At 37.1% G+C, this 14647-nt stretch overlaps 1 protein-coding gene across 2 annotated transcripts in view; it reads left to right on the forward strand.

Annotated features, from left to right (window-relative positions):
* The window catches only part of UBR2 (ubiquitin protein ligase E3 component n-recognin 2), a 115357-nt gene that overhangs the window by 59730 nt on the left and 40980 nt on the right, over window positions 1–14647 (forward strand). For both annotated transcript variants that reach the window (XM_065886419.1, XM_065886420.1), the window contains exons 12-22: window positions 229–392; window positions 482–581; window positions 2829–2957; window positions 5652–5835; window positions 6952–7013; window positions 7887–7997; window positions 9031–9096; window positions 10393–10515; window positions 10653–10716; window positions 11667–11791; window positions 14058–14110. In XM_065886419.1, the coding sequence (XP_065742491.1) occupies window positions 229–392; window positions 482–581; window positions 2829–2957; window positions 5652–5835; window positions 6952–7013; window positions 7887–7997; window positions 9031–9096; window positions 10393–10515; window positions 10653–10716; window positions 11667–11791; window positions 14058–14110 (1181 nt within the window). The remainder of the gene's footprint in view (window positions 1–228; window positions 393–481; window positions 582–2828; window positions 2958–5651; window positions 5836–6951; window positions 7014–7886; window positions 7998–9030; window positions 9097–10392; window positions 10516–10652; window positions 10717–11666; window positions 11792–14057; window positions 14111–14647) is intronic.

Below are 14647 nucleotides of genomic sequence, written 5' to 3' on the forward strand. Positions count from 1 at the left end.
CTCCTTACATTCTGGCATCTTTCTCCGTGATATAATTGTTGCTTCATACACGTGGCAATTGGAGTAAGTAATTGTTATTTAGAAATACACAAAAATGCATTTATGATATTACATAGCTGTGTTGAAAAAGGTCTAAACTGAAAGAGCTAACCAACGTTGGTGACTTTTTTTTTAGCTTTATGGTAAATAGTTTTTTATTACCATGTACTCTGATATACTTTGTCCTAGGCTCGGATGCTCATCACAGAAGAAAACCTAATGACCATTATCATTAAGACTTTTATGGATCATTTGAGACATCGAGATGCGCAGGGCAGGTTTCAGTTTGAACGATATACTGCTTTACAAGCCTTCAAGTTTAGGAGAGTTCAGAGCCTTATCTTAGATCTTAAGTAAGTTTTCGCTTAATTATTGAAACAGTTGCAACTTATAAAAGGTCATTGTTTGTCCATATATTCATTGCTGTTTTTGTGTTGTTCAGGTATGTGTTAATTAGCAAACCAACTGAATGGTCAGATGATCTGAGGCAGAAGTTCCTAGAAGGATTTGATGCCTTTTTGGAATTACTCAAATGTATGCAGGTATGTATAAGCTGACACATTTCAAAAGTGAAACATTTACTTTCTCCCTTTTTCAGTTCACTGAACTAAATACCTTTCTGTCTGTGCATTTTTTTCATACTGGGCACATTTTTTTTGTGTGTGGTACGCGGGCCTCTTACTGCCGTGGCCTCTCCCATTGCGGAGCACAGGCTCTGGACACGCAGGCTCAGCGGTCATGGCCCACAGGCCCAGCTGCTCCGCGGCATGTGGGATCCTCCCGGACTGGGGCACGAACCTGCGCCCCCTGCATTGGCAGGCGGACTCCCAACCACTGCGCCACCAGGGAAGCCCGATACTGGGCACATTTTTAAAAGAATAATTTGGATAGCTACAATTTGGATCAAGAAGCTCCTCTTAAAAAAAAAAAAAAAAAAAAAGAAGCTCCTCTTAATTGGAAACTCTTAGAAAGGTATAAAATGCATGAGATCCCAGCAGAGGTTCTGACATCTGCTGTACTTTTGTATTTGGTTATTTTTTTGGTCACCGTTAATGTTCTTTCCTTGGGGGTTGCAGATGGTTTTGTTTTGAATATGCTTACATGGAAGTATTGTCAAATTAGTTATTTAGGAAACTATGTCTTCTTAATGTTTCCATATTTTTCTTTCATTGATACCATATTTATATGATATAGTATAGAACGCCCCCCCCCCCATTTAATTTTCTTTTTGGAAACACTTCTGTATACAAAATAGAATCTAGAAGCAGAAACTGGTATAGTTAACCAGTTTTTTGTTGTTTTGGTTTTGTTTGTTTGTTTGTTTGTTTGGGACCATGCCTCGAGGCTTGTGGGATTTTAGTTCCCCAACCAGGAATTAAATCTGGCAGTGAGAGCACAGAGTTCTAACCACTGGACTGCCAGGGAATTCTCCTAACTGTAAAAAGATAGATGACATTTCAGAAAATCTGAGGAATATCATTATGATTCCTTTAGTAGCTGTCTGGCTTTCTTAAGAAAGGAATAAGCAAAGTTAACCTATCATTTTTAGGATATATTCTAGTTCCCATGTTGGTGGTGGTTTCTGGGTGTTTTATTATAGTACTTCTATTTTTTTCCTTGTACCTATAGAAAGAGTATCTACCTTGGTCATTTTGAATACTCGAAGTGTCCTGTATTTTCTATTATTTTTAATCAGTTCCAGTGCACCAGGGTAGTTAGGCTAGTTTCTAAAAAAGTTATATTCTTTTATATTAAAAGCTGTTTATCTTTTTCTTGTTTTGCTTTCTTTCGGTCTCTATGAAAACTTTCTTTCTTTCTTTCTTTCTTTCTTTCTTTCTTTCTTTCTTTCTTTCTTTCTTTCTTTCTTTCTTTCTCTCTTTCTCTCTTTCTCTCTTTCTCTCTCTCTTTCTCTCTTTCTCTCTTTCTCTCTTTCTCTCTTTCTCTCTTTCTCTCTTCCTCCCTCCCTCCCTCCCTCCCTCCCTCCCTCCCTTCCTCCCTCCCTTCCTTCCTCCCTTCCTTCTCCCTTCCTTCTCCCTTCCTTCTTGGTTGCTGTGCCCAGGCTTTCTCTAGTTGTGGTGAGCGGGGGCTACTCTTCGTTGCGGTGCACGGGCTTCTCATTGTGGTGGCTTCTCTTGTTGCAGAGCACGGACTCTAGTCACGCAGGCTTCAGTAGTTGTGGCTCGCAGGCTCTAGAGCTCGGGCTCTGCAAGACAGGCTCAGTAGTTGTGGCGCACGGGCTTTGTTGCTCCACGGCACGTGGGATCTTCCCAGGTCAGGGCTTGAACCCGTGTCCCCTGCCTTGGCAGGTGGATTCTTAACCACTGCACCACCAGGGAAGCCCTATGAAAACTTTTAGTTACAGATTACAAATAAATATAAAAATTTTATTTTAGTATATTATAAAACATATTTATAAATTCAGTAGCGTTTTAAAAGTCTGCCAGGTTTCTTCTGACAGTTTTTTCTATGGATGATAGAGCTAAAAAGGGATTTGAAGGATTGTTGCAGTGAAGTATATACATCTTATTGTCTAAAACATATAGAAGATTGCCTCTAAAATAAGTTGTTCTATATTTTACTGGGATTTTTTATTTATAAAATTTTAGAGAATGTTATATAAACGTGTTACTTAAGAAGTTGGACTTCTCATACTACTTGAAACTTCCTGTTAGAACTTTTACTTTATATGTTTTTGTAATCAGTATTTCTTCTGCATTATTTCTTAAGTTTTGATGTAAAAGAACGGATGTGATTTTAGTTTATTTAAAAATCTTTTCATTCCTTTTAAGGGAATGGATCCAGTTACACGTCAAGTAGGACAGCATATTGAAATGGAACCAGAGTGGGAAGCAGCCTTCACACTGCAAATGAAATTAACACATGTCATTTCAATGATGCAGGACTGGTGTGCTTTAGATGTGAGTCTCTTCTGGGGTCAGGGATAGGAGATAAATGGAGGAGAGACAGAGATAAACAATTTCCTAAGTAAAATCTGAGGCAGTTTGGAGAGGATGGTGGTGATATGTTCATAAAACAGCATATTTTCTGCTTTCACTTGTATATTCAGTAAAAGTTCAAATTCTGAAACCTTAGAAAACTCTTGGAAGATAGATAAAGGAGGATATAATCCACACTCTTCTTTTGTGTTACTATCTTTTATATATATATATAATCCCATCAAGATTTTGAGCATATAAAAAGAAGTTTACAAAAATGAAATTTTACTATTGGTACATTTGTCCTATGTCTTAAAATTATTTTGGCCTTCCTTTGGCTATAAAATCTAGATGAGAGCTTGTGTAAGTTGGGAGGTCAGAGAAGGCTTCTGTGAGATCTGAACTATGTGTCAGAGTTAACTGATCAAAGAGTAGAGAATATTCCTGACTGAGGGACAGCTGCATCATGCTCTCTGATGAGAACGAGTACGGATCCAGGAGCTGTGAGAAGGCTCTGGTCGGAACAGAGGTTGAAAATAGAGAAGTAAACAGGTGCCTGGCTTTGCAGGACCTTGGAAGCCATGGAAAGAAGTTTGAATTTTATTCTAATTAAAGTGGGACGCCATTTGAGACTCCCAAGCAGAAAAGTGACGTGATCCAATTTACATGTTTTTAAAAGTTACTCTGTGTGGAGAATGGATGGAGGAGGGTAAGAGTAGAAGCAGGGAGTTCAGTGGAGACATGTTGGCTTTCCTTTGAGTTACTGGAAATAATCAGTGGTCAGGTTTGAGAGAAATTTAGATGAAATTGCCAGCTTGGTAATAGACCGGACAGCCGGGAATGAGGAAAACAGAGAGCCCAGAAATAAACCCACACATTATGGTCAATTAATCCATGACAAAGGAGACAAGAATATGCAATGGAAAAAAGATGGTCTCTTCAGTAAGTGGTGCTGGGAATACTGGACAGCTACATGTAAAAGAATGAAATTAGAACATTTCCTCACACCGTATACAAAAATGAACTCAAATTAGATTAAAGACCTAAATGTAAGACTGAAGCCATAAAGTTTCTAGAAGAAAATATAGGCAGAACACTCTTTGACATAAATCATAGCAACATTTTTTTTTTTTGATCTGTCCCCTAAGGCAAAGGAAGCAAAAGCAAAAAAGAAACAAATGGGACCTAATTAAACTTAAAATCTTTTGCACGACAAAGGAAAGAGACAGCCTACTGAGTGGGAGAAAATATTTGCAAATGATATGCCCAGTAAGGGGTTATTATCCAAAATATATAAATAGCTTAATATCAAAAAAACAAACAGCCCAACTAACAAATGGGCAGAAGACCTGAATGAACATTTTTCCAAAGGAGACATACAGATGGTCAATAGGCACATGAAAAGATGCTCAACACCACTAATCATTGGAGAAATGCAAGTCAAAACCACAGTGAGTTATCACTTCACACCTGTCACAATGGCGGTCATCAAAAACACCACAAATAATAAATGTTGGCGAGGATGTAGAGAAAAGGAACCCTTGTACACTGTTAGTATGGATGTAAACTGGTGCATTGTGGAAAACAGAATGGAGTTTCTTCAAAAAACTAAAAATAGAACCACCATATAATCCAGTAATTCCACTTCTGGGTATTTCTCTGAAGAAAACGGAAACACTAGTTCAAAAAGATACATGTACCCCAATGTTCATAGCAGCATTATTTTCTTTCTGACTCACTTCACTGTGTATGATAGTCTCTAGGTCCATCCATGTCTCTACAAGTGACCCAATTTCCTTTTTATGGCTGAGTAATATTCCATTGTATATATGTACCACATCTTCTTTATCCATTCCTCTGTGTGAAGTAAGTTAGAAAGAGAAAAACAAATTTCGTATATTAAAGCATTATTTACAATTGCCGAGATATGGAAGCAGCCTAAGTGTCCATCAGTAGATGAGTGGATGAAGATGTGGGAGGGTGTGAGTGTGTAGGTGTGTGTGATGGAATATTACTCAGCCATAAAAAGGAATGAAATTTTGCCATTCACAACAACATGGTGGACCCTGGAGGGTATTATGCTTAGTGAAATAAGTCAGAGAAAGACAAATCCTGTATGTTATCACTCATATGTGGACTCTAAAATAAAAAAAACTAGTGAATATAACAAAACAGAAACAGAATCATAGATATAGAGAACAAACTAGTGGTTACCAGCGGGGAGAAGGAAGGTGGGGAGAGGCAAGATAGGGGGGATTAAGAGGTACAGACCACTGTGTATAAAATAAATAAGCTATAAGGATTATGCTATAGCACAAGGAATATAGCTGATATTTTAAAATAGCTGTAAATGGAATATAATCTATAAAAATTTTGAATCACTATCTGTACACCTCTAACTAATGTAATATTGTATATCAGCTATCCCTCAATTTAAAAAAAAAATAGGGAATGAGGGAAAGGAGGACTTTGGAATGACTTCTAGATTTCTACAGCTCTATAAAGATGTCATTTACTGAGACAGGGCCCTGGAAGAGGGAGCAAGTTGGGAAGAAAAGACTAAGTTTAATTTTGCGCATATTGATATTTGAAGTACTTTATACATCGTTGTATTTGAGGTGCTTGGTTAATGTTGTAGAAACCTTTGAGTAACTTACAGAAAACCGTCTTTTTTAGGAAAAGGTATTAATTGAAGCTTACAAGAAATGCCTTGCTGTATTGACGCAGTGTCACGGTGGTTTTACTGATGGTGAACAGCCAGTCACATTAAGCATTTGTGGACATTCAGTGGAAACTATCAGATACTGTGTTTCCAAAGAAAAAGTTAGCATTCACCTCCCAGTTTCTCGCTTACTTGCAGGTAAAGCATTTCTCCCTAAAAGAGAACCCTGAAATTGTCTTTTAAATTGTTGTTTGTGGTTAATATTTATTGAATACCTACAGTGCATTTTTCTGAGAGTTTCACATGCATTAACTTATTTAATCATCACAGCCTATGAGGTGGGTATTGTTGTTAGGTTTATCACAAATGGGAAGACTGAGACATGGAGGTGGCTCGCTTAGCATCACACCGCAACAAGTCAGAGTAGGGATTTTGAGGCAGTTTGGCACCAGAAACCATGTTTGTAATGACCATACCATAATGCCTCTTCAGACTTCTTAACTACATATACCACATGTTTTATTGTTTATCTCAGCCCAGCTTCAAAGTCTGTGTTGTTAAGGTTCAAATTGGTCTATCACTTAAGTGATTGCTAATAAATTGAAACCACCCTATACTTCCTCTCTCTCTAAGCTGTTTCTTATTTATCGATGACCTTTTAATCAGCAGGTTGGAGTGGGTCCCAAATTGGGGTAATAAGATTGTAAAAAGCATTCTCTGTTTAGACTACAACATAAACAGGACAATTAATTCTTAGTTAACAATTAACTAAGGTTGAGCTATAAAAGAGCCCTTTGCAGTTAGGGACTAAAGAGGCTTTGATCCTAAACTGGAAGTTCTGGGGAACTGAATTCTGAGGTCAGGATCAGTGCAGACCATGAATTCCATGGCCAGTTTCTCTGTTCAGTTGCCAGGAGGATCTCTCACTACTATACTTTAAATGGAACAAACTCCATGATCCAGTGGAATACGACTCTTAAAATTGGAATACAGATTGCTTTGATAGTTATGTAGCTGCTTTTGCTATGTTTGTGTGTCTGACATTTACTTCTGTAAAATGTCATCAGTGTATGTTGGTACCTGTAATTAAGACTCCAGTTCAAGTGTGCCTTTAATTCTGAGGTTCATGAGAATAACAATTGAAAAGCTTCATTTATGGGTGCAATTCATTTTATATCTTAATGTGTAACATGATAGGTTCCCAAAGAGAAACAGAAAAGAAGTTAGCTATAAAGTTGAGTGAATATTTATGTTTTTTTTTAATCTGAATTATTTTCACTTATAGAAATACTTTTTTATTTGTTCTCCATGCAGGTTTGCATGTATTGGTAAGCAAAAGTGAAGTGGCATATAAATTTCCAGAGCTCCTACCTCTAGTAAGTAGTGCTGACATTTAAAAGTAGATATCTATTACAAACTTCCAGTTAGATAATAAGTCATGGGAATACAATCTCCAGCATAAGGAATACGGTCAATAATATCATAACAACTTTGTATGGAGACGGATGGTTACTAGACTTATCACAGTGATCATTTCATAATGTATGCAAATATCAAATCATTATGTAGTACACCTGAAACTAACATAATACTATACATCAACTATATTTCAGCAATCAACAAACAAATAAATAAAAGTAAATATTTACTATGTTCTACATACTTGAAATCACTTTGAAACAAACTACTAGGGTTCTCCAGAGAAACAGAGCCAATAAAGAGTGAGTGAATGAGTGAGTGAGTGAGTGTGTGTGTGTTTGTGTGTGTGTAGAAGGAGAGAGAGATTGATTTATTGTAGGGAATTGACTCACATAGTCATGGGGCTTGGCAAGTTTGAAATAAGCCCAGCAACCTGGCAGGCTAAGAGTTTAAGAGTTCATGTCACAGTCTGAAGTCCAAAGGCAATCTGGAAGCAGAATTTCTTCATCCTTGGGGAAGCCTCAGTCTTTTCTCTTAAGGCCTTCAACTAATTGGATGAGGCCCACCCATATCATGGAGAGTAATCTGCTTTACTCAGAGTCTACTGATATAAATACTAATCACATCTACAAAATGCTTTCACAGCAACATCTACATTGGTGTTAATCAAAAATTGGGTACCGTGGCCCAGCCAAGTTGACACATAAAATTAACTATCACACAAACATACCTTAAAGTAATTTTGACTTGTGTTTTATATAAAGCTTCCATCCCTGTAAACCAATCTTCTTTATAGAGTTGAGATTTTTGTGGTTTTTTTATATACACAGAGTGAACTTAGCCCACCCATGTTGATAGAACACCCTCTTAGATGCCTTGTTTTATGTGCCCAAGTACATGCAGGAATGTGGAGAAGAAATGGTTTCTCTCTTGTAAATCAAGTAAGTGTTTTTTAATTCTACGAAGAGTTTTCAGTCCATTCTTTACCTTCTATGAAGGTTATAATTTTCAGTGTACTTAGTCACTGAAAGTCCTCTATATTAAAACTGTGGCCCCTGGAAACGAACCTTAAAAGAATTTTTTTTTTAAAAACTGTTTGACAAAAGAAATGTAACCTTAAACCAAAAGGTTTTTTAGAGCTTTTATTCATATTTTGTTAAGAAACAATATCAAAAGTAGAAATGAGCTTTATTTTCACTTGCAGTCATTTTTAGAACAAAGTTGGATATCTTTAAAACATAAAAAATCTGGATTTCACTTACTTAAATTAAACTGGGTTAAAAGATAAAAGTTCTGTTAGTATAGCTCTGAAATTGAGGTTTTAATTTTTAAACCTCACCAAGGCTTGGTATAGGACTTTTCAGTTTTTGATAGGTATAATAAATCTCACTGAAAGAACTTTATTAGGATACCCAGAAAGTTGGCTGCAAAATGTGAACCATAGAGTGACTACTATAATCTGGAGATTTCTAATTAAATAATCTCTACTAAGATAGCATTAACTGCTGGGGAAACCGCATTACGTGTGCACATTTGCGTGTTCATGCTCACATGCACAAGAGTCGTGCTCTTTTTTTTTTTTTAAATAAATTTATTTATTTTTGGCTGCGTTGGGTCTTCGTTGCTGCACGTGACCTTTCTCTATTCATGGCGAGCAGAGACTGTTTTTTTTGCTGTGCGTGGGCTTCTCACTGCAGTGGCTTCTCTTTTTGCGGAGCACAGGCTCTAGGTGCTTGGGCTTCAGTAGTTGCGGCAGGTGGGCTCAGTAGTTGTGGCACACGGGCTTAGTTGCTCTGCACCATGTGGAATCTTCCCGGACCAGGGCTCGAGCCCATGTCCCCTGCATTGGCAGGCGGATTCTTAACCACTGTGCCACCAGGGAAGCCCCCATGTGCTCTTTTGGTGAGTGGGGAGAGGAGGGAACTGCACAAATAAAAACCTGTTTACCCAATATAATTACTTCTTTTTTTTTAGATTTATTACTACCACAATGTGAAATGCAGACGTGAAATGTTTGACAAGGATATAGTAATGCTTCAGGTAAAAAGCATTAAATTTATAGGTTGTGGGGAGTTTTTCTTCTTGTTATTTCCACAGGACCCAATCATTTATGATCACTCTCAAATCTGTAACTGCAGCCTAGCTCTTATCTACTAAGCTCCAAACTCATATGGCTAACAGCTGATAGAACATTTACATCTAGTTTCCTGGACCATCTCACAGTTAAGACATTCAAAATAACTCCTCTTGTGTCCTCCATACCTTCTTCCTATCTTTGAGGTTTCCCTACCTTAGTGAATTATTCAACAATCTGTAGTTATTAGAGTCAGAAACCTGAAAGCCATCCTTTCTTCACTGTTGTCTGATTGAAGATCCAAATCCCTCAAACTGATTTTCAAGGCCTTCAGTACTTAGCTATGTTTAAAATTCCATGAATTTGTCGTATTCTCCCTTAAGTCTTAAAATCTGCACATTTATTTCTTTTGCTCCCTAGATTGCCCACCCCACCTGCTTCCTTTTCTGTTTACCATGTATAATATTTTCCTGCGTGTCTTTGTGTTTCGAGTCACTTTCTCCAGGAAGCCTTCCCTGACACACTAAAATGTGGCTTTGTGTCCCTTTTGGGAGGGCCCATAGCATGATACTTATCCCCACCATAGCATTCATAAGTCTGGATTGTAGTTGCCTATTTACTTTTCGTCCCCTACACTAAACTGTGGCAACTCTATCTTGTTCCTTTTTATGTCCATTTTACATAACACAGTGCTTGTCACAAAGTAGTGTTTCCATATTATTGCTGAATGGATTTAGAAATTATAGAAAAAGTTACAAAATGTAAATTTCAAAAAAAAATTATTGGTTCAAGATAAATTAAAATTCAAGTTGATTGAGAAGCTATACAAGATAATATTTAAAAGCTGTCATTTCACTTAGTATAGCATTTATTACTAAAAATTAGTTTGAGTTCTTGATAAGAGTTTAATATGATACATATTTTTTTAAATGCTAGAAGTTTTATTACCATACCACATTTCTGTCCGTACACCTGGCAGTGGTAAGATAGCCCTGACACAAATCGTTGAACTGAATTTATAGGGATTATGACGTGTGGGTTTAGCGAGTGTTTTGTTTTGATTTGTTTTACCAGCATAGATCCCTGTCCACACTTGTAGCTACCACAAGTAGAGATTGGGGCTAAATGGGTTTTCATCTTTTATTGGAATTGATGAACGAGTTAGCTGCTTCCTCTTGTGCAAGCCAGAATATCTCTCACTAGTTGTTTAGTAGCCCTTTTGACCTTCCTCTTTTCCTTTATCTCAAACATTTTAAAAAAAGACAGGTGTCTCCATGATGGATCCAAATCATTTCCTGATGATAATGCTTAGCCGCTTTGAACTTCATCAGATTTTCAGTACTCCAGACTATGGGAAAAAAATTAGTTCTGAGACTACTCATAAGGTAAGAGCATGCTTTATGAGACCACAACACACTGTTAGAGAAGCATCTTTCATTCTTTTCGGTTATTTTGATCATCTGAGGTAATACAGTATTCTTATTATCTATGAACTTTCTCTCACTATCCCCGATTGTTACAGGATTTAGTTCAGCAGAACAACACTCTAATAGAAGAAATGCTATACCTCATTATAATGCTTGTTGGTAAGTTTGGATCTTTTGGAACATTTATGTATTATATTGACTTTTGTGGTATCAAATAGTTTAGAATCTGAACTGTTTCCTCTATTTGAGCAGTTGCTCAGTTTTAGGGGAAGGAGATGAGGGTGTCTGTTTTTATCTCCCCTCTGGTTACTGTAATGATGAGAGAAACAGCACTGTGGTCCTTTGGAAGGAGAGAGGACAACTGCTAAAGCAGGATAAACTAGAAGACTGTGTTGGGAATAAAACGGGGGACAGGAGAATTTAGCAAACAAGAATAGGATATTTAGGAGCTATTTACAGTTACTTTATATCTTAGCTATGTTTTTCTCCATGGTTTTGTGGTACAAAAGTGTCCTCTTGACTTCAGATATGAAAATTCCAAGTTAATAGAGACCTATGGCTAATAGACACAGATTTTTTTTTCTTATTACCTAAATTTTCAGTCCTATTGCCTCCATCTTTCCTATTCTTTTATCCTTTACTTTCTCCCACCTCCCGTACTATTTCAGTCTCTCTACAGTCCATAGAGCAGAGAATCCTGGCTACTGTCAGGAGGTAATGCCAATGAAGAAGGTCTCAGAAGGTGATATCTTATTTGCCACTAGATAAAAGGACAAAGGAAGGCTCTCCCTCCTACCTAGGCTGCTAGTACAGCTACTGCTGTACCAATTCTTGACTACTTCAAATCCTTTCCCACCTTCTGATCCCATTCTTTCAAAACAGCAACCAGAGTTCTCTCTCCGTTGCTGAAGACTACACTCACCTGTTGTGTCAGAGACTCACAAAGATGGTTAAGTGCTGCTCTCACCCTACCTTGTTGCCAGACCAGTCATTGCTTTCCCATTGCACAGAAAGAAAAATACATTGTGTTGCATGAATTATAAATATATATCACTTATAAGTATTATGATTGTTAAGTGTGTGTATATGTACTTATTCACTGTTGACAGGAGAGCGATTTAGTCCTGGAGTTGGACAGGTAAATGCTACAGATGAGATTAAACGAGAGATTATCCATCAGTTGAGCATCAAACCTATGGCTCATAGTGAATTGGTAAAGTCTTTACCTGAAGATGTAAGTACCTGCATTTTAAGAAAAGAAAATTATGGAAATCCTTCCCTACCTACTAGTCTAGTATGTATAGATTTACTTCTCTGTACCTTTTCCATAATTGTAAAAACTACAGTTCTAGAATATGTATAACTCTAGTCACTCTCATTAGAAATAATTAGAAAAAGAGAATACTAGGGACTGGGAGTGGAAAGCAGCCTAGGAATAGAATCATTTACAATGAAGCCTTGAAAGAGATAAGGATGCTGAATAAAAGAAAACCTGTTCCAGGACTTCCCTGGTTTCACAGTGGTTAAGAATCCACCTGCCAATGCAGGGAACATGGGTTTGAGCCCTGGTCCAGGAAGATCCCACATGCCGTGGAGCAACTAAGCCCCTGCACCACAACTACTGAGCCTGTGCTCTAGAGCCCATGAGCCACACGTAGTGAGCCCACGCACCGCAACTACTGAAGCCTGCACGCCTAGAGCCTGTGCTCCGCAACAAGAGAAGCCACAGCAATGAGAAGCTTGCGCACCACGACGAAGAGTAACCCCCACTCGCCGCAACTAGAGAAAAGCCCACGCACAGCAACGAAGACCCAACGCAGCCAAAAATAAAATTAATTTTTTTAAAAAAAGAGAAAAAACCTGTTCCTCAGAACGGAATTTATATATCCATTAAAGAGGGATTTTTATAGGGTGTTTAAGTACAAAGTTGCCATGGGTAGAGATAACGCTTTATAACCTAGAAATATCTACTCAGTTGTGTTGACTAAAGTTTGCTAGAGTTTTTTCCTTCTAAAGCATCCAAAGACTATGCTAAGCCATCTCTCTCATTTTGGTGAATGTAAGCTAATATTCATATGGGCATTCATAGATTCAGTTGTAACTGTTTTTCCTGCCAGGACCTTAAGTTCCTCTGCCACCTACTTTTCAGCCCTGGGGCTTTTCAGAAACCCAGATTACAGTTGTGAAAGGACTTTATTTTCATCGAGGCTTTTCAAAATGTTTTCCCGAATTTGAAACATAGATCAAAACTCTTAACCTTAATGTTCATTCTTCTGGGATTTAAACCTTTATTTGTTGCATTGTAATACTTCTCTTAAACTTCATATTACTTCAAACTTGAAAAACTTGAAACATCTATAGAAATAGAAAACATAGTATAGTGAACCATCTCCAGCTTCAACATATGACCAATCTTATTTTATTTATACCCCAGCCACTGATCTCTACACCCTCACTGGGTTATTTTGTAGAGAATACCAGGTTTACCATTTCATCTATAAATAGAATTGTATATATCTAAAACAGTGGTTCTCAACCAGGGATGATTCTCCCTCCCCCCGGGGGGGTTGGCATTTGGCAATGTCACTACTCAGGGCAGGGTGTGTGATACTACTGGCATCTATTCAGCAGAGGCCAGTATACTACTAAACATCCTACAACGCACAGGACAGATTCCCACAACAAAGAACTATCTTGTCCAAATGTTAGTAGTGCTAAGGTTGATCCAAAAGATATGAGCTTTTAGAGAAACCTATGCATATGCCAATTATCACACCTAAAAAAAAATAATGATTTTTAATATCACTGAATATCTAGTCAGAATAAAAATTACATGTACTTTTTTTAATAGGTCTTTGTTAATGGACTACTTTTGCCATTTCTAGTTGTGTATACATGTACTTTTTAATGCAGGAAATGAGGAAACAATTACAGTTTCATTTAGACCATTGGAATAAGGAAGAAATAAAATTTAAAACAGTATTTTAAAAGTGTAACTGCCTTGTACAAAGTGATGGCATCTATATTTACCAAACATCTTTGGCCAGAGAATATTTCACGGAATTCCTATGAACAGCTTGTCATGAATGGGATGTGATTTGGGAAATGATGTTTTAACAAAAATAGATAAGAAATTAGTGTAGCTATTTCACAAAATACTGCAAATATATAAATTTTAAATATAAAATTTAAATGTTATGTGTACTTTGTGTTTTTATTTTATTCCTTTCGAAAGCTGTCACCTTGATTCCATATGGTAGTAACTTGTTTTTAATTATGTCAATCTGAATGAATGTTAGCTTACCAACTGAATTTCCCCAACTCTCTATTAATCATTATGTTTACTATGGAATCCTCATTTGTAAAAATCGGGAGAATAGTATATCTGCTTTATACGATTGCTGTATGAAGCTTAATGAGATAAAAGCACAATGCTCAAGAGTGCTAGCAGATATTATTATTAACATGAAACACACTTAATTTGTTTCCTGTACCTTTAGGAGAACAAGGAAACTGGCATGGAGAGTGTAATTGAAGCAGTTGCCCATTTCAAGTGAGTGCTTTTTCTGCTTTTTTTATTTTCTGCTTTTTACTGAAAAAAAGGGCTAAATTTTATACATTAATTTTTCTTAGAGTGTTTCCCTTGATGGAACTAAGAATAAAATTGTTGTTTTCAGAGAGTGACAACCACTTTCAAACATATAATTCTGAACTAGATTTCTCACTGACATTTCACTTTTATGATCTAGCCCTGCACTTAGCAACTTGAAGTAGCTTTATGAGAGTTTTCAGTTTTCAGGTGTTCCCTAGCTGATAGTTTCAGATAATTGAAACTAACCTGAGCAGGTGATCTGAGTAAATGCATTGTGCTTTCTTTGTTTCCATTTGAATGTGCCACCTAAGTTGTGGGATAGCCTCTGAATAATGCTTTCTTCGGTGTCCAGTGTGTTGCCCAATCAGTAAACTATCAGTAGTCTATCCCCTTAAGGTTGCTGAGGCAGTTTCTTAATCCTGCTTTTTCTGTGCTCCTCATTCCAATGGCATTGTCTTTATTTTTGCTGATTTTAAAAACAGTACATATTTTTAGGGA

This window comes from Phocoena phocoena, chromosome 10, assembly GCF_963924675.1.
Source record: "Phocoena phocoena chromosome 10, mPhoPho1.1, whole genome shotgun sequence".
Lineage (NCBI taxonomy): Eukaryota > Metazoa > Chordata > Mammalia > Artiodactyla > Phocoenidae > Phocoena > Phocoena phocoena.